We start from the raw sequence: 27,849 nt of genomic DNA on the forward strand, positions 1-27,849 counted from the left end.
AAACATACGGTCTAATTTATGTTAAATAAAATAGTGAACAAAATACAATTATTATTATATGCAACAACAAACGTCAACTGACAAGAGATAGACACATACATAACATGCTAACGGGAAGTACAATAACAGAAAGTTATTATTATATCTCACATATCTCTTAATTTTCCAGTGTTGGTCATAATAAACTTTACGATTGAATTGTCAATCATCTTGGAACCTTGTAAAATATCAAGCTATAATATAGGGACACCCGAAACAAGTGTTCACAGAGTTAGTCAAAATGATTTTTGTTATATTCACAAATGAATGTACGATGCTACTGTTAGTTTATAGCAATTTCTTTAAGCCTTTAGAATCTTCATTACAAACGTCATATATAATTTGTCATGTTTGTTTAATTAACAGTTTCACATACAATGATATATGATTAATATAGAGATAATAAAAAGGTTTGTAAACACAATTGTTAATAATATGCTGTTTACAGTGTTAATTTAATTTTATATAGCATAATTTGACATTCTATGAACTTTTTTCTTTTTGATGAGTGTTATAATGCAGGCTAGGAGGACAACAACTATGATTAGAGCTCCAATGCTTATTCCCACCAAGAACGCAATACTTAGGCCGTCTGTGTTTTCATCGTCAAACCAGTATTGGTCATTTAGTATAGAAACGGTTATGATATTTGACAAATCGCCGGTATTGTTTTGATCATCAACTGCTCTTACTGCTATGTAATATGTTGTATTTCTTTGGATGTTTGGTATTCGAAAAACGAAAGACTCGGTTTCCCCGGGCTCTTTTGGAATTATTCCAGCAGTAATGGATTGCTGATGTCCAGGGTTTGTTTTCAATGTTTGAAACTTATCAGAATATCGAATGTCGTAACTAGTTGCTGCAAAGAAAACAAATTATAGATGTCATGTTAGTTTGTTCAGTGATATTTGCGTATTACATATTTTGATTTCGAATAAATGTGTCTTATGGATCTGTTCTCACTTCCAGAGCACCTGATATCAGTCCGGGTTCATGTTACCTATCTTTTATATTGATATGTGTGTGTTTTTAGATTATACTATTTTTGTCTTTGGTCGTATTTAGTTTCTTGCAATGGCAATATCAATTTATGTTTCGATTAAGTAATTTGATCATCCTGTCGGCATCTTCCGTCTCTAGTTTGCAATTGTGACGAATGTATATGAATATCAATTATATGAAATTACCTGTTGACAAAACTTTGTTTTTTTCGAAAAATAGATTACTTTAGCCGTATTTGGCACAAATATTTGTAATTTTGACTCCTAAATGCCTTTTGACTTTGTACTCGTTTGTCTTTATAACTATTTTGATCTGAGCGTCACTGATGAGTCTTATATAGACGACACGCTCGTCTAGTGTTTAAATTATAATCCTGGTACCTTCGATAACTTTTATATATTCGTATAACTTTTTCGTGTGTACTTTTTTTCTTTTCCATTCTATTTGATAGTGTAATTACCCTACAGTTCTCTCAAATCGCGGACCTCACCTCAACCTTTTATTTTGTCAAATTATTTGATGTACATCGTGGACTTGTTTCCTAATAGATCAATGTTATTTCAGGCAAATCAAAACGGCATTTGTTAAATTTCTTCTTTGCTATAGTCATGATATGTTGATATTATCCAACTAAAAAGTCAGTTTTCTATAAATTGATCAAACAGGCCATTTAGATCATAATCAGATCCAGGTTGAACTAGTATGCGCTATGTTTTGTGCATATTTATGCTCTCCAACTTCATTTGGTCTTTTCAGCTTTATCTGTTGGAGCGTCACTGGTGAGTCTTTTGAAAAAAACACGCGTCTAGCGAACAACATGTAAATCCTGGTATAAATGATGAGTGAGTTTGATTTATAATAAAGAATAGTTTTTAAAGAGCTTATTCTTCGTTCTTGCTTTTGGTTATGACAATTTAGTAAGTTACTTAATAATATGAAAATTATATTTTTTTCTATCATTCCATGTTCTCGAAATGGTTGAGAAGTGCATAACAGGTAAAGTGTGTCACCTGTCATGTTGCCTATGGCAAATACAAATATTGGTTTACCTAGCATTCAAATATTGTCATAAACGAGGAAATGAGAAGACGATTGTGCTTAGTAAAAAAAGGAAAGATACTTGGACATGGTAGTGAACTCATTCTTAGTTTGTAACTACAACCCTCCTTCAAATGTTTGTCATGCACATTGTCAGTAACTACACACAGATGTTCACTATATCTTATATCAACTTATATTATTGGTGATAACTTACCATTTCCTTTATCTAAATCGTCGCCGACTGCATACCATGTTATAGTATATGTGTTGTCTTCGTTACTGATGTTGGTTAGCTATAGAGTTAAAATTGGGGATGGTGGTATCAAATCAATATTTTTATCGAGAAGTGTATAATTTTTCACAGTTATTTCTCTAGAAAGGGCGACTCTCATGAATGGACCAATAGGCTGCTCTTCAAAATCATCTGAAAGAAAAATAAACAAGTAATACTGCGGGCTAATGCTCACTGATGATTCCACCGTCCAAATAGTTGACGGTTAACAGGAAGTTGTTAAGTGATAAATGTGAAAACGCATCACAATGTTAAGTTGGCTCTTATAAACACAGAAATCCTTGTAATGTAGTTTCTGAGAAAATTGTGACGAAACTTCAATGTCATTTGTAAAATGATGTGAGTGTTCTGTGAAAGGGAAGTTGTTGAGTGATGAATCTGAAAACTCATCACGTAAATCTGCCTCATATAAACCAAAATTTTATAAATATTTGTGATTTAGTTCCTGCGAAAGATGCAACGAAACGTATCCATGGGTAGGACGAACGGATAAACAGCTGCATTGGTGGATGGACGGACGGATATCCGGACGAACGGACAGATAGAGGTAAATCTTGTATATATTTAGATTGTTTTTGTTTGTATTATCGTACACGTATACCTTTAAAGCTTTGCTTTTTAGTTGTAACGGAAACTTGGCAAAACATTTAGGAATGTTTGGTCCACAGTGCTCTTCAATTTCGTACTTTATTTCGACCTTATGAAGTTTTTTAATTCGAGCGTCACTGATGAGTCTTTTGAAGACGCAATGCGCGTCTGGCGCATATACAAAATATCAATCATGGCATCTATGATGAGTTTATAAACTACTTAAATCTGGTAATTTTATTAATTGCCACAATGATGTATGCCAACTTCACTTCAGGGTTCTATACAATATTTGTTTTACAAAATATTTTCTTGAATGTTTCAAGTTTGTAAAAACTCTTCCCTTTAATTGCATTATGAATAAAAACAAATATCTTTAAAGGTTTCTACAAATAGATAATATCCCTATGTTTAGTGAAAAAAAAACAGATAAACTCAAACATGCAAATTAGCTTATTTTTTGCCGCGAAGTGCTGTTATATATATACACATGATGCTTAGAACGAAATTGCCAATATACATATTGTATCAGTTTTAATAATATACCGAAAGTATAAAACAACAAACCAGTAAACTTTGTTCCAGGTGCCCTTGTTACTTCCACAACAACTTTTGCAGAGTATCCTTCTACTATAACTTTGATACTTAGGCGACCGTTAGCATTCAATTCATTTGGTAGAATATAGCAAGAGTAAATACCATCATTCAATGAGACGTCAGCACCTAAAAGGTTTTAATATTGTATATAGATACGCATAATTGATTTTTGTATCCTACCTCATGGTGAAAAGCAGCTGTCAGAATAAGGAATGCTGCACTTGATAATTCTTTTATTTAAAAACAATCAAAGTCACTTCTCCGTCATTTGGTCTGTATTGAAAAGAGAGTTACTGTGGATTCATTTATTTTCGTTGGTACCAATTTTCCTGGATTTAGAAAAACTTGAATATTCGTGGATATTTATTTTCGTGGTTTTGCTGAAGTCTGCATTCAAATATATAGAAAAATTATCATTCGTTGAATATTTAATTTCGTGGTTTGACTGTGCCCCCAAAATCCACGAAAATTGGTATCCAACGAATAATAATGAATCCACAGTATATCGTTTGCAATAGTAATAGTACACCATCTTAGTGTCAGTCATAACGAGAGAGGTGTCTTTATCATTTGATTTTTAACAACCAAATTAATATGATCGACTGTAAAACGACAAAGTTCAAATGACTTAAAGAGATCAATTAAACATCTCTCTCTCTCTGTCACACAAATACATAGATACGTATACACACATTTAAAGACGGTTACCTATAGCGTTGTCTTTCAATATAGTATTGAAACTATCTCCAATTTCATTCTCAATTACAGCGATGACAGTTGCATTGTTTACTGGCATTGACCCTTTGTACACGGCTGCATATAATGGAAAGAGGAGACCTGCACTGTGTTGTATTTCTGGCTCTGTATTCAAAACGTTTACTTGTAGAACAGCTTGTTTTGATGACACAGGTTTTGAAAAGATGCTTAGTGTACCAGATATATCATGCGTCGTAGAAAAGAGAAATACATCATAGTTTCCAATCTAAAAAATATGCATGTTTATGATGTGACTTTTGCAATCAAACCGTCACAGTACAGTCTTGAACCTTGTTTGCCTTGCATTTTATATAAGCAGGGTGAAGTGATAAATATTCCAGGTCATGCCACCAGTCAGTTTTATTCAAAGATCAATAATTGTATATGTAACTTTTGTATAGTTTCATATGCAAAAAGTAAAATAACAAAAAACTCCCCTGAAAAATTAAAAAGAAACGTCCGTTATCAAACGGCAAAATCATAACCTCAAACACGGGAAATAGTTGGATAACAACTGCCATATTCATGATTTGGTATGGACATGCTCACATGTAGAACATGGTGAATTAGACCTTAGTGTATAGCTTGTTAAACCTCTCGATGGTATGGTAGTAGCAAACAATTAAAAAAATAGTTATCATTGTAAATATTTTTCTGATATCATTCGAATGCTCATAGCGTCGTCGATAGAAAAGAAGGAAAAAACATATCAAGAGGCAAACAAAAAATGACACAAATATTTTAAGAATAGCTAAGTTGTATTTTTTTCTGAATTTTTAGAAAATAAAGGCATTGGTACCACAGTATTTTAAAATTGACGTCTTTGAAAAAAACAATAGTAAATTGTGTAATTTAAGTTATCTACATATATATTTATCTTATTTACAAAACAACAAAAACAAATCAACGTGTTTAGTGAAACAATACATTTACAGTGTACATCATGGTTGCATACCTGTGCGATTCCTGGAATCTTGACGTAAATCACACTATTATCTCCTGCAGTGCCTATTTTGGTATAGGTCATCTCTGAATTTTGTATTGTTAAATTAACATCCCTAACTACATGTGTCGTTAACTGAACAATGGTGTCTCTGCCAATGGTATCATCAATGACAAAATTTGTTTCAAATACTTGTAGTGTCGAAATGTCAGCATGTACAGTTTTTATCTACAAATAAATACTAATTAGACATTGAACAAAACAATAAAACATCAGTTAAATCATAGACGTTGACTAAAACAAATAGTTCGTTTCAAGTGTTTTTACTATTTCCTAGATTGAAGAATCATAAAATTATTTCATTCAGAATTTTTATCCGTTGCATATAAACAAAACAATTATAATAATAATCAGTTTGAGTAATAAGTACACCATGAACCATTAATTCTTTTTACATATTAAATAAACAAAAATCAGACAATTCGTGTATTCTTGTTCAATTACCACAGTTGATTTAGTTTGCAGTGTGATAAATATAAACAGCATCTTGTTCCTAATATATACGGAGTGGCTATTTGTCCGGCTAGCCGGACGAATAGTGCCAGGGCTATGTGTCCGGCCACTGCAATACGCATGTCAAATAATGTGTATTCGGAAGTGCGTGTTATATTATCTTCAGTAGCACCAGTGGATCGCGTGTAATCCGGTCACTGATTTCCAATGTTAAGATCATGTCTTGAAACGGCGATATCAAAATTTGTGATAAATTTTGCAGTTTTCGGAATTTGACAATGGAACACGATAGTTTAATGTATGTGCTACAAAGAATGATACAATCTTATAAAAGGCACTAAAAAAATGAAATCACAAAGAAAACGGAAAATAAAGATAATTGATCGGATAACTATAGAAAGGCTTTTACAAATGCATGTCTAACTGAATAATAATTAGCTTAGTTATATTCCGAAAATGAATCTTGCAAGTAGCCCTTGAAGTGGTATATAGGCGGGGATACAGATTCCAAACTTGAAGTGTGGATGTTTGATATAGGATTATGTAAAGGGGAGTAATGAAATACACGGGACATCAAAGATGGGATCATGATCAGGAGAAAGAAAGGAAAGAGGAATTTATTGAAAAGGGGCACACCGTGTCACCCCGACCCCCTCATGCAAATAAAATAAAATCCCCCTTAGAATTTCCGAATAAGATTTTAACAGTCATGTTAACTTTTTGGGGGTGGAGTGGGGGACATTATAGGAAAATCTTCCACCTCAGTCTTGCTCAAAATATGGATAACTTTAGGTCAAGAGGTCTATACTCCTCTTTGACAGCTACAGACATAATAATTTTGTTACTTTTTTAGGTAGACAAAATCCTCTACGTTAACTTAAAATGCAAGAGTCATACACTACCCAAGTTTGTTTTACAAATAATTTCTTCTCTCTTCTTATGTAAAAAATATGGCCGGATATATATGATTGTTTTCTGATTATTAGATACTAGTATGAAAAAAACAATAAATTAACAATTTCAATTACCAGTAACAAATTTCTGTCCTTGCAATAAAGATTACAAACATGTGCTACCCCCCTCCCCCTCCCGGCTGCTGCTGAAGATAATATTACCTGATTACACGCACACACAAATAGTGACATGTGCATTGTATTGGACGGACAAGTAGCAACTGCCTGATATATATTACATGGATATAATCCTACTTATAATTTTTTTTCAGATAGGAGCAAGCAACTGCTTTTTTATTATTTTCATTTCAACTATTTACAAATGTGTTGAAGAAAAATTGAACAAGATTTTTTAATAGATATAGAAAGATGAGGTAAAAGTGCTAATGAGACAACTCTCCATCTAAATAACAATTTATAAATGTAAACCATGTCAATGTATGGCCTTCAACACGGAGCCTTGGCTCAACCGAACAACAAGCTATTTTGATACTTAATCATTTATAGATAGGAACACTAAATGATTGCATTTTATTGCCATTGAGATAATTCTGAAGTCGGGATTTGTTGGATAACAGCAAAATTATTTACATTTCTGAAGGCTTACTCATGACTGTAGACGGAGAGGGCTATTTTTTTAAAAGTTTACTTTCCATGTTAGGGTTGTCAACAATGCAACGTGCTACATTTTCAGAAAGACAAAATTATGAGACACCATTTCCATTCGTAATTAATCACATAGACTAAATCTTACACGTATAATTTTATCTTTTGAAGATTCTGTAAAAGGTTCAATCAAGGCATCAACTAAGGAGGTTGAATCAACTGTTTCACTTGAATAGAAATAACTAGAGCCACCTGTAATTTTTGAAATGTCATTCAATTTTTCATCAGCCAAGCTTCCAATTGCCAGCGTATGTATTACAATTCCCTTTTCCGTCAAACTTGGAAGGACTTCTTCTGTATATGGTGGTTCATTTTCCTCTCCGTCAGTGGCTAAATAAATGACCGATCCAGTCACATTTTTCAAAGTCAAAAGCTCCTATAATCATTCATGATAAACAACATTTAATTAAATACATTTTAACAGAAAAACTATATTTAAAAATAATGCTTTACATCGTTTTCATAAACAATCAGAAACTTGCATTTATCATATTTTCTCAAGGATCAAAGAGGGGCGAATACCAGAGGGAAATTCCAAAGTAATATTCTAAAAACTTACAAGAGTATAAAAGATACAATTGTTACAGTTGAGTTTGATAGAAATACAATACCTAGACCTTCAGCTAAGGTTAAATGAAAGACCTTTTATACTTATCAATGGCGTTTCTGTTTAAACAAAAACCCAATTGGCTGTATTGATACACAACTATAAACAAAATAACTGTAATCCTAGTTGAATCAACCACTACAAATTCAAAATGCCTCATCAAATTAACACATATTGTTTTAAGTTTCATTGTCAATAGCTTGAAGTGATTGTTCCTTAACTATAAATTATTTAATGACAAAAATGTTCAGCAAGTTAAGTAAATCCCCGTATTTTCTTTACTGAGTATCGTGATGTCATTTAATTACCGCATCTTTTCATTATACATGTAATTATAATGTTATTATATTGGACTTACCTGATAGCACGTTTCTAAGCCCGCACCTATTGAAGTGCCTCTATCCGCTGTGGCCGGTAAACTATAGGCCAAACTATTTCGAACTGATTCTGATGTTATCTTTGTCATTCTTTTTAGCAGGTGACCCTTGTCATTAAAACTTACAATTCCAACATAGCTTTCGTTCGGAAGTATAGTTTTGATAACAGTTGTCAACGCGTCTTTTGCATCGTCAATAAAATTCTGAAAAAAACCAACAGCTTCAGGCATATTAAAAAGTATCAAGAATACCTTGCTATTTTTTGAAGGACATATCTCATATTGTAAGGAATGTGAAGTTACTGGCTGGTTGTTATAATCGTTGTTATTTATTTAAAATTCTTTCCAATTTCACTAACGGTATAATGATTAAAGAAAGTGTGAAATCACAAAAATACTGAATGCCGAGAAAAATTCAAAACAAAAAGTCCTTTATCAAATGGCAAAATCAAAAGATGAAGCACACCAAACGAATGGATTTCAATTATTATTTTCCTGACTTGGTACAGTCATATTTTTATTTAGTAAATGGTGGACTAAACTTGGTTTTAATGCTTTAGTAAAAGTTACAAAAAAGTGGTAATCTAATTGGATTTCAAAGGCGATATCCATATCGTAAACATATTATACCTATTAACTACGAGAAGTTTTAATATTTTCATAGCTTTGTATTTTTCTCGAAAAAAAACAAGTATATAGATAATAAATTTCATGCCATAATCAATCAAAAAAATTCAAGAAAGATGAAATACGGTAGCTCGATAAACATTTCCAAAATCATTAATTACAACGGTGAAACAGAATCATTATTAATGTAATACCATAAAATTTAAACTTGTATTGAAAACAAGACTCGCAAATACTCAAATATTATACAAGTGTTATGATCAGTCTGATATATTTGAATATGTAGGAAAAAGGTTTTTCAGTTATTGTCCGATAACTTCTCACTGGCTAGCTACATTACTCAGACTTAGTTTTATTAGTTTTAATTATTTATCAACAAATGTCATGACTTTTTAAATTAAATTTTGTGTCATAGGACTAACGTTAAACTTGCGATTTGGAAGAAAATACAGATTTTTTTATAATCATAACAGTAGAAATTATTACGGACAATATGAACCACTTAAGTACAAGAAACTACTAACTTCCATGCTCCCTGAAACATCTATCAATAAGCAAAACCGTCCACTAATTTGCGTTTGCTGAAGAATAATTTCAGGTCTGGTATTGTCAAATTCATTGCCTGGAGATGTTGCTGTGTAGGAAATATATTTTTATTATAGTAATGGTATAAAAAATAAGAAAACAAATTGAAAAAACTTGTTCGTGTGAACTGTGATCATTTATAAGGTTTTTTCTTCACTTTGATACCTAAGCCTTATGATATCAAACATTTTAAGTGGGGTTCGTGTTGCTGACTTTTTAGTTTGCTATGTTGTGTCATGTGTACTATTGTTTGTCTGTTTGTCTTTTTAATTTTTAGTCATGGCTTTTTCAGTTTGTTTTCATTCTATGAGTTTGACTGTCCCTCTGATATCGTTCATCCCTCTTTTTAAGCAGTATCAAACGGGCAATTTTTTATAAGCCAGCTCATCATCTAATCAATTAGTAAGACATTAAAAGGCAAGCGACATTGCATTTAAAAAAAATGAAGTTCGTTTGGTGTAGTTCCAAAACAAACCTCTATGTTCATTCGTATATTATAATACCTTTGTAATCATTGTGTTGTTTTATGATGTCCCACGAACTCTGTCCACTGCATTTATCATTTTGCATATTTGGGGCTTCAGCGTTGTGCTTCGTTTTTTCGCCAGTTGAATCGGAATCACAAAATTGAGAAATCTAAATAGAAACATTATTACTTTTATTTTTTAGCCTCATGACATTTATATTGATGAAGGATTAATAGAATAAGACAATAAAAAAACATAACCTGATAATTCTGTACTTTGATAATTATTAATTTATAGATAAGGAGCACTTAATGACAACATTTTATTGCCATCGAGATAATTCTGAAGTCGGGAATTGTTGGATAACAGCAACATTGTTTACATTTCTGAAGGCTTTCACATAAATGTAGACGAAGATGGCCATTTTTTTTTATGTTACTTTCCATGTTAGGGTTGTCAACAAACCAACGTGCTGCATTTTCAGAAGGACAAAATTATGAGACACGATTATCTTGCTTGTTCTATTTCAATATATGAAAATTTAATGCATTCATTATCATAATTCTCGTTCCTTCAAAACTTCTCAATCGTTATTAACTACTAGTATAAATTTGGTCAATTTTTACTTTGACTTCTATTGTGAACATAATTGTTAGTTTTAGTATCTCATTCCGTATAATTTAATAAATTTCAAGATTATAGATAGTTCACAAAAATACGTCACGTTTTGTGGCGTTGGTATATTTTTGTGAATTGCAGTTTGTGGTGTCCTGTGGTGTCATCAATGTGAGATGTCTGTTGTTATTCATTAATGCATGTCTCTGTGCTGAGTGTACTTTTGTTTGCTTGTTATGTATTCTTTTCCCGTAGCATTGTCGTTTTAAAGAATTTTTAAACATTGCAATATAAGTGGGATGTTTTGCTAGCCATAACATCAGATTCAGTCCACCAATTTTTTTTGATAATGTTTTGTACCTAGTCAGGAATATAGCAGTTGTTATCAAATAGTCCGCTTCTGTATATGTTGGGGGGGTTGTTAATTTTTTGTTGCAGTTCAGTTTTGTTGTTGTTCATTTTTTGTCCTTTTATAGTTGATGTGTTTCCCACGGTTTACGTTCTTTAACTAAAACAAAATGTTACAGGACACTTCAATAACCAAAAATCCGTAAAAAGAATTTGACCCTACGAAATAATGTGAAAAATATGATCGGTTTTAATCGTATATGCATTCGAGTTCTTGCCAACAAAAAGAACGTGTTGAAACCACACGTCAACAAACAAAAGGACATGAATGCAGCTCCTGTTCAAAATAGATTTAATAGATTTGACAAATATACTTTTTTATACGCATAATACGTTTTGTAATGATATGCTCTATCATTGTCGAAAATGGCGGCAGATTTTGTACAACAAAATCACTTGCTTTTCAGCTGGTTCCTCGTCATCTTGGACTTTTCTGAATCAACAGGTAAGAAATCTATCGCATTAGTTTGCTAAAATACGAGGAGCGGAACACGGAGCCCGCTTACTAAACATGGCCATTTTCACGCATCCATGATGATTTGAGGCATAGTTTGGCCTGGTTTGGTTAAAAAAAAGTTACTTACTCTCTTCTGATAACCAATTAGAAAATTGCCTTAACCTTTTATTTTTAAAAATTATATTGGTGTTTCAATTTCATTAAAAGAAATAAAAATGTCTGAAAATTTTAAAGTTATTTTCAGTTATTTCATTTGTTCATGCTTCTTCTGATACGATTTTACAATTGCAGTAGGAAATGTGTGCTATATCGCTATTCCTCTTTTTGTGTATAAACCACTGTTATTGTAAAATCATATATTAACGAAAGAATTTTAATAGGGATTCAGAAGTAACTAAAGAAAATCTAATGTTAACGTCGAAGAAAAATAGCCAATACCCAAAACGCCTTATACGTTCGGACTTATCTTTCCACAGGTTAAGGCGTTGAAAATCGATTCTAACGGAAGTAAAAACACAGTAGGATATTTTATAACTATTTGTACATATTTAATGATTTTTAATCAGGTAAACATGACTATATAAAAAAGAAGATCTGGTATTATTGCCAATGAGACAACTTTCCACAAAAGACCAAAATGACACAAACAGTAAAGAAAAAAGTCCATGATCATTACAGTTATAGCTTTTAATTGTTTGTACAGTGTCTCAGAAGTCTTTTTATGTTAGATATTGATCCCTTTTTATGAAGTTAATTGTTTCGTAATTTTATTGTAGATCAATATGTGACACTTAAATGAACTATTATTTATCTTATCTTATCTGCTCAAATGAATTAAAATATTTGAAAAATTCCTATCATTTGCATATAAAAATGGTCAAGGAATATGAAAGTTGTTATCCATTCGTTTGACGTGTTTGAACTTTTGATTTTGCCATTTGATTGGGGACTTTCCTTTTTGAATTTTCCTTGGAGTTCAGTATTTTTGTGATTTTACTTTTTGCAATCATCAAAAATAATTTTATATCGTAAATGCTTACTAGAAACGTCCGTGCAATAACTATTAATTGTCAAATTTGCTTAGTGTTGCTCTTTTGTGTACTCTTTTGTGAAGTGTGCCTCGCACTTATAGTTGAAGCGGGAGTCATAGTTAAAGCAAAAACGTATATTTAATTGTATATCTTTGGTTATAAATATCATTTGAATATACAAAGAAAACGTTAATCTAGTTTATTGTTTACACCTGTATTTACAAGCAATTACCATCCTTTATAATTTATTTTCATACTAGAAGTTCATATCTAATATAATAAATTTTCATTGTTGTATTCAAAAGGATAAATATATTTGAAAATTCATGATTACCAGGTTTGAAGATCACTAATGGTTATTCATAAAGAATACATTATGCAGAAAGTAATGTTTTCATTCATTTGTATTTTGCCCGGCAAATGGGATATGTAAGATATGCAGGAATCACTGTCAGCTACCCTGAACTGCTAAGGTTTTTATGTGCCAGGTGATTTGAATAATAGATATTATTCAAATAGCAACACATCCATTATTCTAAAGTTGAGATTTTTAGGAGATTTTACAGGTAAACGATATATAATCTTACTTGAATCGTATAACAAATTATTTATGTTATAGATAATGCGAATTTAAAGGTTTTTCTTATCGTCTAACACACCGCGGGGTTTCAGCATTACATTAAAAGATCTACCGTAGGCATGTCTTTCTGTATGCAATCCCGAAATGTGTTATACATGTTCTACCTACCACAATCAAATGAATTAATCTTATCTGATGCTTTAACCTTACAGCTCATTCATTATATGAAATAAAACTCACTCATATCTAGATATAAAGTTTAGAAATCTAGTTACAATAAAACATAATACTGTAACTGTATGAGGCAAGGTTCGCCTGAAGTGTTACGGAGTCAATATAATATCTCTTTGAATTGATTGTATCATCTTAGTCTATGAAATGGGATGAATGTTATATTTTTTCAGTTTTTTATGATATTTTTATCGCAAACAAGTAGATTAATTTTCAACAGTTTTTAAACGAGCTATTTAGGGTTTTTTTTCTCTTTTGTCTGGCAATTTTAGCTGACAATCAGGATAAGAATTTTTACTCCCTCCTGCCACCCCATTATAAAGTACGTGACTGTTATTTGATATAGGAATCAGTCGAAAAGCTACATCAATTAAAAATAGGAAAATGCGTGTTCTAAGTGTGTATGTGTTTTTGTTATAATTTGGTTGACTAGTCTTTAGATTGACGTAATTTTACATTTAGGGTATATTGTTTAATGTTAAATTTCTGGATTATTCTTGCTTATTTTAAATTTTAATATTTACTTACTGAACTGATGTATGCATGTCCCATCATTGATGCTATTGCTTTCGATCCAGAATCTGCTGCAAAAGAACAGTCCGATTCTGGTTTACCTTTCGAATCTAGTTTACAATTTCTGTTGGAAACATAATTAAACATCTTTCCCTCAATTTCTGTTGTACACCTACAAAAAAACATCACACTGTTAAAAATATGATTTTATTGATTATAAATTTCATCTTATCGTATTTCAATATTAACGGTGTGAGATTTTTACTTAAATCATTGCTCTTAAGAACTTAGAATATTCTAGAATATATAACATGTGAAAGAATTTTGCATTGTAGGTAATTGACAGCAAAGAATGTAAGCGGCCGGTTCGTTATTCGACATTCAATAACACATAGGCTACTTTCTTTTTGACCTGTGTATAAATATTGGCTATGTTGACTTTTAATTTCCTAAACGCGTTTATTAAATGTTGAATTTAAAAACAGTGAATGTATTAAGGACACAAAAAACAGATAACGGATCAATGCCATCAATTTGTCTTCATCACAGTGACTAATTCCTCATCCAGAGGTAGACCTCAGCTGGCATCTAAACAACAATGTGTACAATTTCAATAAAAATAGACGTCACACTAAACTTTGAAATATTAAAATGAATTAAAAAAATACAAAAGCCAAAGGCTCTTCACTTTGGGCAGGCTAGAAAATGCGGCGGGATTTAACCGGTTTTATGAAATCTTAACCTTTCCTCTATACATCTAGCCAATGCAGAACAAGTTTACACGAAGCAATACGCATTATAAACTCAATATGGAAAAAAGTTCGAATCCGATGTCAGAAAAGGTAACTGACTAAGTAAAATGACAATGATAAATTAATAAACTCATCATTGATAACAGGATTTAATTTTTTTTTATTGGCGCAAGACGCGCGTTTTGTCTACAATGACTCATCAGGCTCGAATTAACAAAGGACTACTATCATTAACTGACATGCCAACTTAACACCTTAATTAAACTATTGAAAAGTTATATCTTCATCATATAAAAATCTAGCACAATCCCTTCCGTTTGGGGTTAAGTTCCATACCATCATAAAATATATGAAAGAACACAACTCGTTGCATATCAAGAACTGGTTAATAATAAATGTGTTGATTTTCGATGCAAAAACTCTGAATAAATATTAATTTCATAATATGCTATATTTAATGACTTGACAAAACTATCGTGACCATACCCTTTTAAATAAATATGTTTGAAGGCTTGGTTAGCTTTTGAGTAACATGTCGAAATTGTTGTGCTTTGTAAAGAATATTACAATAAAGGACTGGATGTGAAATACCTGAACGTATAAGATGTAAGTATGTTGATTTGAACTGACGAATGATGTCCTTGCACCGGAGTTAACATTTAGTACATGTTGTGACTAGTTTGTAATATCAAAAACCCTGGGATCTCTTACGTTAAAGTCAAATATACTGTTACATACTCGAGTGATAATAACAGATTGATATCTTTAAACACCTTTGGATGGTAACAGGTGAATATTACCATCTAAAAATGAATATTAAACAATAGGAAATGTAAAATTATCTGTTTTATTATAATTTTTTGTATCAATCTTCTCCTTTAAGATGAAGATATCAAGATCCAGGAAAGGGCAGTGTTCATTGATATTATTAGCTTTTTTGTGAGGTCAGTAAAGCCGGAAAATCTCTTCATTGTACTTACTGAAGTCATCATTATTGAGACCCAAAATATCATCCAAATATCTAATTAGTTATCAAAGCTAACTGAACAAAGTTAAGATATATAAACACCATAATATGGTGACAAGGGTGTATAACCATCTTCAAATAGATAAGCAACCAAAAGAAATGAAACATAATCTCTTCTAGTTTAAACATATTTATTTATAGTGGATTGGGAATCAATGTGAATTAATGAATTGAAGTAATAATCAATTAAGTGTCATTAAATTTCAAACAATTTAATAAAATAAAAGGGTTAATTTAATTAAGTTAATTTACATTTACCTCAATTCCATTTTAATTTTCGATTCCTGAATCGGCTTCGGGGGTCCTCAACTTTGTACTTGATTGGCTTTATAAATATTTTGATATGAACGTCACTGATGAGTCTTATGTAGACGAAACGCGCGTCTGACGTACTATATTATAATCCTGGTACCTTTGATAACTATCACGACCAATGTGCTTTTTTTACCTCTAATAAACTTACAGGAACATCATTGGTTATTTTGGATTAGATCACTAAGAGTGTTTATTTTACATACACGGTAAGTGGGCGTGGTTATGTCGATCACGCAATTTGTAGTATTTCTTTGAAATTAAACTGGGACACAGTTTATTTTAGGTTTCCATAGATTCTCAAGTAGAAAACCACTAATAAAAGTTATGGTATCAGACCGTGCGAAAACAAATGTAGTATAAGTGAAGAAATCGAAAAGCTTACCTTATCACCGACTCTTCACGTTCAACGTTTAAAAGAGTAAATTTGTACAATGAACATTTGAGAAGGAACTTGACGTAGAGTTATTGGTAATAATTCTGGTTTAGTTCTTACAAATCTAATGTTGAGACTGTAAGTGAATATAACATTTCTTGTGATTGTGTATCGTTTATAGACAGTGTACTTGATTCATAATGGATATTTTTGTCTACATTTGTTTCAATATTTCCAATTGTAAGGATAAAATACAGTACATACAACAGAACAATCATGTCTAATCTTATATCATTTGTAAAAAAAAAAGAAATTGAAGGGAAGAACAACAAATTTGCGAAAGCAAATTTACAGATCTAACATTGTTGGGTTGATGTTTAGACGAGATGTTTATATATGTATGTATTAAATGCCTAGAAAATCAACCTAACGATGTTAGAGTATATCTGATTCGTAACTTCCTCACCGACCGGGGATGGAACCTGTACTTTTTATTTCTAACTTCTACGACAACACCGCTTAGCATTGCGAAGAGACCTTATCCCTTCTTCTAACTCTGGCTTATAAAAATAAGCTTTCGTTTTGGTATATGTTACCTTCTCGTAGGAATTAAACAAGGATCTCTGATACAATACACGAAGTATTCTTTTTAGTGTACATAAATTACCATCTACTCATCTCCTCACTATAATTATAGGATGCTAATCTATATTTAGAAGCATACAATCACTGTAAATAAATATATGTATATGTCTGCATATGTGCCTAGAAAATCAACCTAACGATTTTAGAGTAGATTTGGTTTGTAACTTCCTCCTCTACCGGGGCTGAAACATATATATATAAAATGACTGAATAATAGCCAACGATTAACCTTACGGGGGATGGATCATAATATGATTATACAGTACACTACAAAATGTAATATACAACCCGTCTAAAAGGGTACGACATCATCAAAAATAACAATAAACTGAACAAATGTTACCAAAATATCTAACATTTGTTCATTTTATAGTTATTTTAGTGACGTTGTACACTTTTAAACTGGTTATATATATATATTTGGTCTCAACATCAACCCAACAATGTAAGAACTGTAAAGTTGCAAATTTTTGCTTTTGCAAATTTGTTTGTTCTTCCCCCGCCGGGAATCGAAATTATGCTACTGAGAAATCGTGACACCAAATCGCCTGTACTGTATAGGACGCTAGACGCTAGACCAACTGGGCTTCACAAATAATAAAGCTTTCGGTGGCCGGGTGTTGCCTTTTCTCGTCAGTTTAAATTCAGTACATGATATATAAGATATAAAAGGCATGGATTCGATGATGGAATTGTTTCAGATCAGGTGAAATATCTATTGTTAATAATCATATAAATTAATGCGAGATACAGTCACAGAAATAATTATATTTATATTAATTGTATTATATCTTAGACGTATTTGCACTCTATATAAACATGTATATTAAGTGTAAAGCTAATTGCTTTTGGAAATAAAGTATAATTATTAATAAATTTTCATTTCAACTTATTTAAATCGAATACAAATCAGAATTCCAATGTATACTATGGGCCGATTTTGGGGTCAAATTTCAGGTTCATCTGCCGAAAGATTTTGAACACTCTTTGAACACTTAAGTGTTTATTTCAGTTGATTCGATTAGTTTGTGTGAAGGATTTTAACTGATTTACTCATTATTAACGCTCCGATTCAAACTTAGATATGAAAAATCAATCAAATATGCAAAAGAAATGTCACTTTCTAGATTGTTTTTTGTCAAAAATGAAAGTGACCATATCCGTGTTCATCCTCAACCTTTATAAATGTAATATTATCATCAAATACAACTTACATTTCAATTTTAAGAATGAACACAAATGCGGCCACTTTCATATAAGACGGAAACCATCTAAAATTCAACTAAAATGCTAAAATTGTGAAGATTTCAGTAATTTTGCATGACTTAATCATGCTAGTACCCGATATATGTGCATTTTATTGTAAAAAACAGCCAATATTTATGTAGTAGAAGCATTCTTCTTTTTGTAAAACTGCTATATGTTGAGGCCAAAAAGAGGTTTTAATGGACCTACTTCTTTAAATATCCTGATTTGTATGGGGATGATACTGAAATTTCAGGTCAAATACATAATTAATTTTTAACCATTATGCTAATTGTTATAATACTTTGTATGTAAGAATATTAACATGCAACAACTTCTATTTAAAATTGAAATCTTAATAACTCAAATATTAAAGTTAATAATTCCTAGAATAAAGTTGAAGATTCCAAGATTAAAGTCCAACGGGACGAAAGATACCAGATGGAGAGTCAAACTCAAAGATAGAAAATAAACTGAAAACGCCATGGACAAATAATAGTACAGAAGACACAACATAGAAAACTTAAGCCTGAGCAACACGAACACAACCAAAACCTTTGGTGATCTCAGGTGTATAGTGGCATTTTTCTTAAAACCGATAAACTTCATCGTAAACTTCCAAAACAACAAAGCTGAAATAAGTTGTAGCATTCCTTGTATGGATATACATTCAATTGACTTTTTCGATCTAATTATACGGCTGGTTCCATACTAAAAATAAAATTTCAAAAGCTAAAATATGATAGTTTTTATAGTTTGTAGAACATAGTGTGATATACAATGACTCTTTATATATTTAATGCGTCCGAAGAACCTTTTATCATTTACCTAAAACACTCAAATTCCAAACTCATTGAAAGCCAATGATATTATATGGTCAGAAATGTCTATAAAGAATAGCATTATCCAAATAATGTCTACTTTGATCGCAATAGTTAAAAAGTAATCATTTCTCAATGAAACAAAAAGTATTAAAAAATTGGCATGTCAAAATCATGTCCGAATTAACTCGGTGAATACTGATTTGATACCTCAGACGCGTAATAGTCTGCATAAATGTCTTAAATGTCTATATTTATCTCAGCAAAAACACTCGATGCCAAACATTTTGCAAACTATGTTGGTGAAGAAATAAGATAAATGCCATGATAATGTCTTGATATGTTATAATAATTTTGCTTCAAGAAGGCGCATTTCCTTTTGAATTAAAATTTGAAAGGGATATTATACACTGTATATTATGTATCACTTTCTGAGATCACTTGCAAGATTGTTAAAATATATATATATACCACTCGACAATGTTCCTAAAAGTTAGTGCAATAACTTTTAAAGTATTGAAATGAATAACTAAAGTTACCGTACTGGTTCCCAGCGTCCATTATGTGAGTAGAATTGAATGATTTTATTCGTATATTTATCTCTGCTAGTAGGATATTCGTCGAAAAGGCCCCATCTATAGTGTCCCCATTCATGTACCAACACTGTAGCTATGAAATTTATAAAAAAAATTATTTGCTATTACATAAAAGGTTGAAAATATATTTATCTATATGTGAAAAGGAAAAGGAATTCATACTAAAAAGAAAAAATAGTATTGAGTCCCTGATTTTTATTGATAAATCATTAATGTTTTTAAAAAAAAACATCTTTTTAGGAGACAATAACATGTATGTTTTATAGCATCGGCTTTTCTTCTCCTCAAATAATATAAGACACTGTGATTTCATCAGGTTGCAATGTTATGACTCAAACGTGAAAGGTAATCTCAGCACTTGATATATATATTAATACGTCAGCAATACAAATAAACACATTTTTTGAACGAAAAAACCTACGGAAAAGCCGCATTTTGAGATAAACAGATTAACTTTTATTCAGTTGAAGTTCAATTTATTACAAGGTAGAAAACAAATCAATAACAAGATAGAAAAAAATAGATATTGCACCATGTTGGTGCTCTCTTACTAAATTCTGTACACCAACGACCAAACGACACCATAATCCCTATGGAAAACACATTTATCAATAGTATTTTTAAATGATTCGTTTGCTGATTGACGGAAACCCGACTTTTACGAATTTAAAAAAAAACATAATATTTTTTTGGCCTTCGCCATCATTTGTGCCCAGTCGCTTGGTTAATTCATTTATGACATTAATTACATACACAGTTTAAAGGAGGGGCGGAAGAAACAAAAGGGAGGACAGCCAAACTCATATATCGAAAATAAACTGACAACGCCATGGCTTGCAAAGAAAAAGACAAACAGACAAACAATAGTACACTATACAAAACATAGAAGACTAAAGACTAATGAACACGAACCCAACCATAAACTGGGGGTGATCCCATGTGTTACGGAAAGGTCATCAGATCCTTCTCCACATAAGGCACCCGTCGTGTTGCTTATGTTATTAAAATGCAGTAAATAGTCTGATACGGTAGTTCCAAATGAGGATATGCCATCACAAATACTGCTACGGGAAAGTGATATAAAATTACAAATTTAAAACAATTTGAACCTTCAAAGAGTGATAAAATTAAATCATGGAAAATTGACTGAATCATGTTTTTTCCATTCTGTTTTATTTCTTTTTCATACTAAATCAATTGGATGTACAGGTTGATTTAATTTTGTCTGATAAACATAACTTATGTAATATATATAAATGACTTTGGATTAACTTTCGGTAACTGTGCATACTTTTAGATAAATACTTTTTCATTAAGATTTTTGTTTACAGTGTTTTCTTTTCTGATTTGTGACGATCTGATGATTTTTAAGAAAAGAAATGAATATTTTGTACTGATAAAACCCTTTCCCGGGTTAGGGATTTGAGCACATTTTTTTACAATTCAAACGGAACTGAGTATGAAAAAGAACGACTGAAAATGAAACAACATAAGTTTAACGGTCACCATCACAATTTGATTATTTATTGATGTCTCAACTTCGAAAAGAAAATATACGTTTGCCTGCGTATCGTTTGAAAATCATAAGAGGATCAGATTCAATACAAAATCTCGTGTACGTTGATTTCAAGAAGAAATTTGGTATAAATTGTTGAAATAATGATTTCTTTTTTTTTCTTTGAAAAGGACAGACCCAGACAACAATGAATGACAACACACCAAAGTGAAATGAAATGTGACTTTCACAAAAGTTTTATATGTTACTTAAATGAATAATTAAATTGAATAGTAAAAATTAAAAAGTTACTTTTATTACCTAAATTTCCAAATCCTGCATCTTCTCCTTTAACCATAACATCTGTTGTAAAATGTATATACTGTCCTCCAACGCCACATGCGGGCAAACAGCATGCATGAGGATTGCTTCTCTCGCCTTCTTTTGGAGACTCGATACGTATATCTCCTTCTTTATTGGTTGATGCACTTGTAACAATGTATTGGCCATTGTTTGACCATTTTTCTGGGATACGAATTATTATTTTTTTAAAGAAAAAACGATATTTTGATGCAATGTAAAGTTTGCTGGATGCTTCAATTAACCAATCCTAGAATACAAAAATGTAACTTACAATGATGAAAAAAATAAACCAGATATAGTATACCCCCGACCTTTCGGCTGTTAAATGTATAGTTAAGCAAGTAAATTTATTTCAAATATAACATTTGTGACTATTGAAAGGCAACAAAATAAATCCACTCAAATGTATCAAAGTTGTTTTATGACGTAATCGACAAGTTTCAAAACTTTTCATTAACTGTTAATGCTTAGGAAAACGATAACAAGCAAATTTCAAAATTTACAATTTACAACACAACCTTGGCAGTTGACCGTGAACTTAATTTTCTACATTTAGACCACTGATTTACATATCAATTTACTCACGTTATTTGGGGGTAAATGGTTTATGGGTTTCGTCATATGCGAATGTCAAACACTGAAATAACTCTGTTTAGAAGTTACTAGATCGGTCCATTTAAATTTATCGACATTTTTAAAAATTTCCTGTTTTACAAAACTTTGAGTTTTTCGAAAAAACAAAGGATTTTCTTATCCCAGGCATAGATAACTTAGCCCTACGTGACACAACTTTTTGGAATTTTGTATCCTCAATTCTCTCAAACTTCGTACTTACTTGGCTTTATAAATAATTTGATATAAACGTCACTGACGAGTCTTGTGTAGACGAAACGTGCGTCTGGCGTACTAAATTATAATCCTGGTACCTTTGACAACTATTGTAGGCATACGGTAACCTATAATTGTTTACGTCTATAGATGTCATTTGTCTCTGTTTGAGTGTTGTCTCACTGACAAACATACAACATTTTCTTATCCTCATATTTAGATATATTTTATGAATGGCTTATAAACACGACGGGTGCCATATGTTGAACAGGATATACTTACCCTTCCTGAACACCTGACATCACCCCTAGTTTTTCGTTTGGTTCGTGTTGTTATTGTACCCCTATTTGTGACACTTTGTTCACGCATCTATGTCAATATAATGGAATTTGATGTGACTGTCGTACAGGTGAAAGGTTAAGTGCTATAAATCCACATTCAATTCACCATTTTCTACATTGGAAACTGCCTGTACCAAGTCAGAAATATGACAGTTGTTGTCCAATCATTTGATTTTGCCGTTTAATTAGGGACTTTCCGTTTCCGCTTTGGTTCATTATTTTGGTGATTTTACTTTTTATTACTTTGCGGTCGTTGATACAAATGAGAATAAAAAGGTGAAAAGGTTTATTAGAGCATATGCTACATTCCTCTTGCTATCTGAATAATTTATAAAATTATCAGTATTCAAAGGGATATATATATATATATATATATATTGTTTGTGCTGTTTTTAGACCCTGCTACAACGAAATTTGTTTGACATGCACACGTATAAAAATTGCGGTTTTTATCCAACGCAGTCATAGGTTTGAACGTAGTTTTCAATTTAGACTCGTTTATATTTTTTGTTTGGGCATGTATCATATTTTCCCTCCGGTTTATATGATCCGTTCATCCTATATATTGACTCTTAAAATTCAAGAGTTAATCTAAAAATGAGGGTACTTTCTCTAAAAATGAGGGTGCTTTTTATATGGCCTTCCAAATACCGTTTCGATCCCTAACATCACTGAAGAGACATTTATTGTCGAAATCCGGATATGGTGTACTAAAGAAATATTGACACCGAATGTTTGTGGCACAACATCCTGTCCACAAGTTAACAATTTTTTTTTCTGTGACGTATTAAATTTATAATAAGATCCATTTTGTTACAACCTGTGATCAATTTTATTTGGCAATCGCCAATGGCAGTCAGCAGGGTTAAAGAACATCAGTTGTTCGACCTGTTAGTCAAATGCGTTTTGTTTAAATATACTTTTTCACTCTTTTGGTCTTTTGGAAAATGTTGTTTGTGCTGTTTTTAGACCCTTCTACAACGAAATTTGTTTGACATGCACACGTATAAAAATTGCGGTTTTTATCCAACGCAGTCATAGGTTTGAACGTAGTTTTCAATTTAGACTCGTTTATATTTTTTGTTTGGGCATGTATCATATTTTCCCTCCGGTTTATATGATCCGTTCATCCTATATATTGACTCTTAAAATTCAAGAGATAATCTAAAAATGAGGGTACTTTCTCTAAAAATGAGGGTGCTTTTTATATGGCCTTCCAAATACCGTTTCGATCCCTAACATCACTGAAGAGACATTTATTGTCGAAATCCGGATATGGTGTACTAAAGAAATATTGACACCGAATGTTTGTGGCACAACATCCTGTCCACAAGTTAACAATTTTTTTTTCTGTGACGTATTAAATTTATAATAAATTAAGATCCATTTTGTTACAACCTGTGATCAATTTTATTTGGCAATCGCCAATGGCAGTCAGCAGGGTTAAAGAACATCAGTTGTTCGACCTGTTAGTCAAATGCGTTTTGTTTAAATATACTTTTTCACTCTTTTGGTCTTTTGGAAAATGTTGTTTGTGCTGTTTTTAGACGAAATTTGTTTGACATGCACACGTATAAAAATTGCGGTTTTTATCCAACGCAGTCATAGGTTTGAACGTAGTTTTCAATTTAGACTCGTATATATATATATATATATATGTACACAGCCATGTATCACCATCATTGATGGCGATCCGATGGATACATCTGTTGTAGAGTTGTCACTGACTCAGACGTACTTATGAATATAATTATTTTCTGTGACTGTATCTTACATTAATTTGTAGGATCCTTTACTATAGATAATTTAGCTGATCTGTAACCATTACATCTTCATGCCTTATATATCATGTACTGTAGTACGCCGCTAGATTAAAACTGACGTGGAAAGGTAACATATGGCCACCGAAAGCTCTTTTTTTGAGAGCCCAGGTGGTCGTGTGGTCTAGCGGGACGGCTGCAGTGCAGGCGATTTGGTGTCACGATATCACAGTAGCATGGGTTCGAATCCCGGCGAGGGAAGAACCAAAAATTTGCGAAAGCAAATTTACAGATCTAACATTGTTGGGTTGATGTTTAGACGAGTTGTATATATATATATATATATATGTATTGTTAATCATGTTAGTTTCCAAACACTGACAACTGAGCTGATGAAATCATGCTATAAAGGATAAATATGATTATTTTTATTATGTTTATAAACGTGACATCGTGCACTTTATTCAAATAGCTTATGTCCACAAAAATTTATATGAGTGATACCAAAAAGTCAGGTTAACCTATAGTAACGAAATAATTGTATTTCAATCTTTTCTCTAGCTATCTAAATTCGATTTATTTTTTTGTAAAGCAGATCAAATAAGTTGTAAAGAATATTGATTCGCGTCGAACAATGTAGTTCACTAATTGTAATATTTCAATCGACTGTTAAGCATTCTCAATGTGTTGTGATCAAATATTGCATATTTCTTATGTATTACATAAAACTACAAAATCAGAACCATATAAAAAGTAGTAACAAACGTCGATCTGAGCGGAAATCCATAAAACTAGATAAAATCAAATGTTAATCTATATCAACAAGCAGAACAAACGGTTACAATTTATGACTGTTACTGGAAGATCTTTTTGGTCTCTTTATCTTGAACTCGAAAATATAAAAAAAAGTACGACACAACATTCTTTAGATTGTTCAAATGTTATAAACGACACCAGTCTGTCGGTTATAAGTATTCGTAGTTTTTATGATTCATGACGTTCAAGTTTCCTTTATGTTCTAAAGTGTTCAATTTATACCAACCTATTCATTACTCGATCAAATTACCATTGTAGTGAGTGTTTGATTAGTTTTACTATTTTTGCATTTTTCAGGGGTCAAAAGAAAACAATTAAGGCTCTCATAATACCTCTTTTCGTGAATTCAGCTAGATTAATTTAGTTACACAGTGAGCATAATGACATAATACGTAACATAACATGTGGTATTTAGATTAGTGACAAAGTGATCAAATCTTATTTATATATTTTCATTGGTCTATTTAAAAAACAACAAAATACCAACAATAACAATTTGTAAACTTTGGTGTGTTTACTGCATTTATTTCCAGTCGTTCGTCATCAATGTCTTTATTTCTTGTTTGGGTAAAATGTTTCAGATTTGTTAACAAAGTCAACTTTGTTTTCATAAAGGGATGTAACTTTTAAAAGTATATTTAAACGTGTGATTACTTTTTAACTATGATATTCCTACAAATTTATAGAAGCTAACGCAAAATTTTCGCCAAACGCATTCGGGTTCGTATTGCTTAGTCTATAGTTTTCTATGTTGTGTCAAGTGTACTATTGTTGGTATGTTTGTGTTTTTTTATTTTTAACCATGGCGTTGTTAGTTTATTTTCGATTTAAAAGTTTGACTGTCCCTTAGGTATCTTTCGTCCCTCTTTCGTAATTTAGAAAAACAATTTCACATAACATTGTGGATATGTCTGGCCCAAGCCAAAAGACTAAACCATCATATGATTAAACTTACTCGATGGTCAGAAATATCGATATATTGTTAATGATTCGTAATTATTTGTTCAATTAAGTTAGCTTAATGGGGCACCGGATCACCGATTTGACTCAAATTTTAATATTTGATTGATAACAATGTAAAACATTTATCTGAATTATCCACAGTATATAATAAAGAATATACAGGGCATGGGCTTGAGAATATGTAGCTTCGTTTCGTTTGTATTTTCGTCCAGACACCATCTAATTAACTACCGAGTTTACCTGCGAGGACTTCCGATGATCAAATAAGCGATATAATCATAATATAAATACAAAATATAGATAGATATGGAACTCGTGTAATTCGAGTTGTCTAGGTCTGTTAAATTTCATATTATAGAGTAAAAAATATATGATATCATGGTTTTTACTTGTATAAAAATGATGTTTTGATGATCGAATCAGTCAATCAAATGATTTACTTTCGTTTACTTTCAATGTTGACATTCTTTCTATAACTCAACACGCGCGATTCATGCGTTGTTCGTCTCTAACTAAAGGGTTAAACAGAAGTTCACATGAATATGGATTCATTAAGGTTAAATTCTTCACTTTCGAGTGAATAATTCATCATTATTGTTTTTCTAGCTTATTTTGACGAAATTAAACCATAATGGCGATTAATATTACGCTATTTCACTTTCTTTGATGATTAAACAAAAAGAGTAATATTTAATCTGTTTATATATCTCGAAGCAAGTGGCCCTTTAAACATTCTTATAACAATTAAAAGGTTATAGTATGCTATTGAGGTATATGCTGTCCTGAACTACATGTACTTTGAAGTGGATCACTTGTTAATTTTTATCAAGTGTATTTTCTAGATACATGTAATCCAACATTTCACTGTACTGTATAAAGTTAAACAATCTTTACTCATGAATATCTTTTTACTATATTTTTCGAATTTCTTCAAATAACCATTTTTTTTCTTTATTTCAGTACAAGTCAGTACAATTGTATTATTAATATGAAGTTAAAAAAAATCAATGTTTTATTTGAAAAAGCTTTTATAAATACCTGGAGGATCGAAATCAGTTGTGTATTTTCGGCAATATCATCTGCAACTGTTACCAATATGTCTGTGTAACCATTTCCTGTAAGTGATATAGTCGATTTAGCAAAACCTAGACCACTTAGACAAATAGAAATAAAAAATATTAGTTTCATTGTAAGACGTCTTTTTGACAGAGAAGACGTGAAGCACATTGAATAGAATTATTTTATCGTCACATTTAACCGGTGAATGTTTAGGAACAATTCATTGCAACCTTGGTCATTTAATATCGTAGTTTTATTGCGTAATGAGTGTAGTGACTTTTCCTACGATCATATTTATCGAAAAAAAGTGTTTTTAATAATGTGGTTTTCCTATGGGTAGTTTTTTTTAGGCTTTCGTTTTTGTTGTGTTAGTTGAAAATATGAACTGATGAAACACAAGTGATAAAATTCATTTCTTTCCAGGAATATTAGAATAGTTATCAAAGGTACCAGGCTTAAAATTCAATACCCAAGAGCTGCGTTTCGTCTTCACATAAGACTCATCAGTGACGCTCAGATCAAATTAGTTATAAAGTCAAACAAATACAAAGTTGAAGAGCATT

At 31.5% G+C, this 27,849-nt stretch overlaps 1 protein-coding gene across 1 annotated transcript; it reads right to left on the reverse strand.

The window, feature by feature from the left end:
• LOC134722996 (calcium-activated chloride channel regulator 4A-like) lies at positions 1 to 27,415 on the reverse strand. Its single transcript, XM_063586626.1, has 13 exons — positions 27,266 to 27,415; positions 21,478 to 21,766; positions 19,605 to 19,734; positions 13,903 to 14,059; positions 10,089 to 10,221; positions 9,525 to 9,634; positions 8,356 to 8,577; positions 7,479 to 7,766; positions 5,271 to 5,486; positions 4,268 to 4,541; positions 3,561 to 3,685; positions 2,297 to 2,375; positions 1 to 898 (listed from the first exon to the last, which is right to left on the reverse strand). The coding sequence occupies exons 1-13, from the start codon at positions 27,413 to 27,415 to the stop codon at positions 501 to 503; spliced, it is 2,571 nt and encodes an 856-aa protein (XP_063442696.1). The 3' UTR covers positions 1 to 500.
• Positions 27,416 to 27,849: the final 434 nt, after the last annotated feature.

Source organism: Mytilus trossulus, chromosome 6 (genome assembly GCF_036588685.1).
Source record: "Mytilus trossulus isolate FHL-02 chromosome 6, PNRI_Mtr1.1.1.hap1, whole genome shotgun sequence".
Classification (NCBI taxonomy): domain Eukaryota; kingdom Metazoa; phylum Mollusca; class Bivalvia; order Mytilida; family Mytilidae; genus Mytilus; species Mytilus trossulus.

Coding starts and splice junctions, on each gene's coding strand:
- LOC134722996 (XM_063586626.1), bottom strand. CDS start 27,415: ATGAAACTAATATTTTTTATTTCTATTTGTCTAAGTGGTCTAGGTTTT. Junction 8,578..9,524: donor ATGTTTCAGGGAGCATGGAA/GTTAGTAGTTTC, acceptor GGTTTTTTTCAG/AATTTTATTGACGATGCAAA. Junction 3,686..4,267: donor ATTGAAAGACAACGCTATAG/GTAACCGTCTTT, acceptor AAAACCTTTTAG/GTGCTGACGTCTCATTGAAT.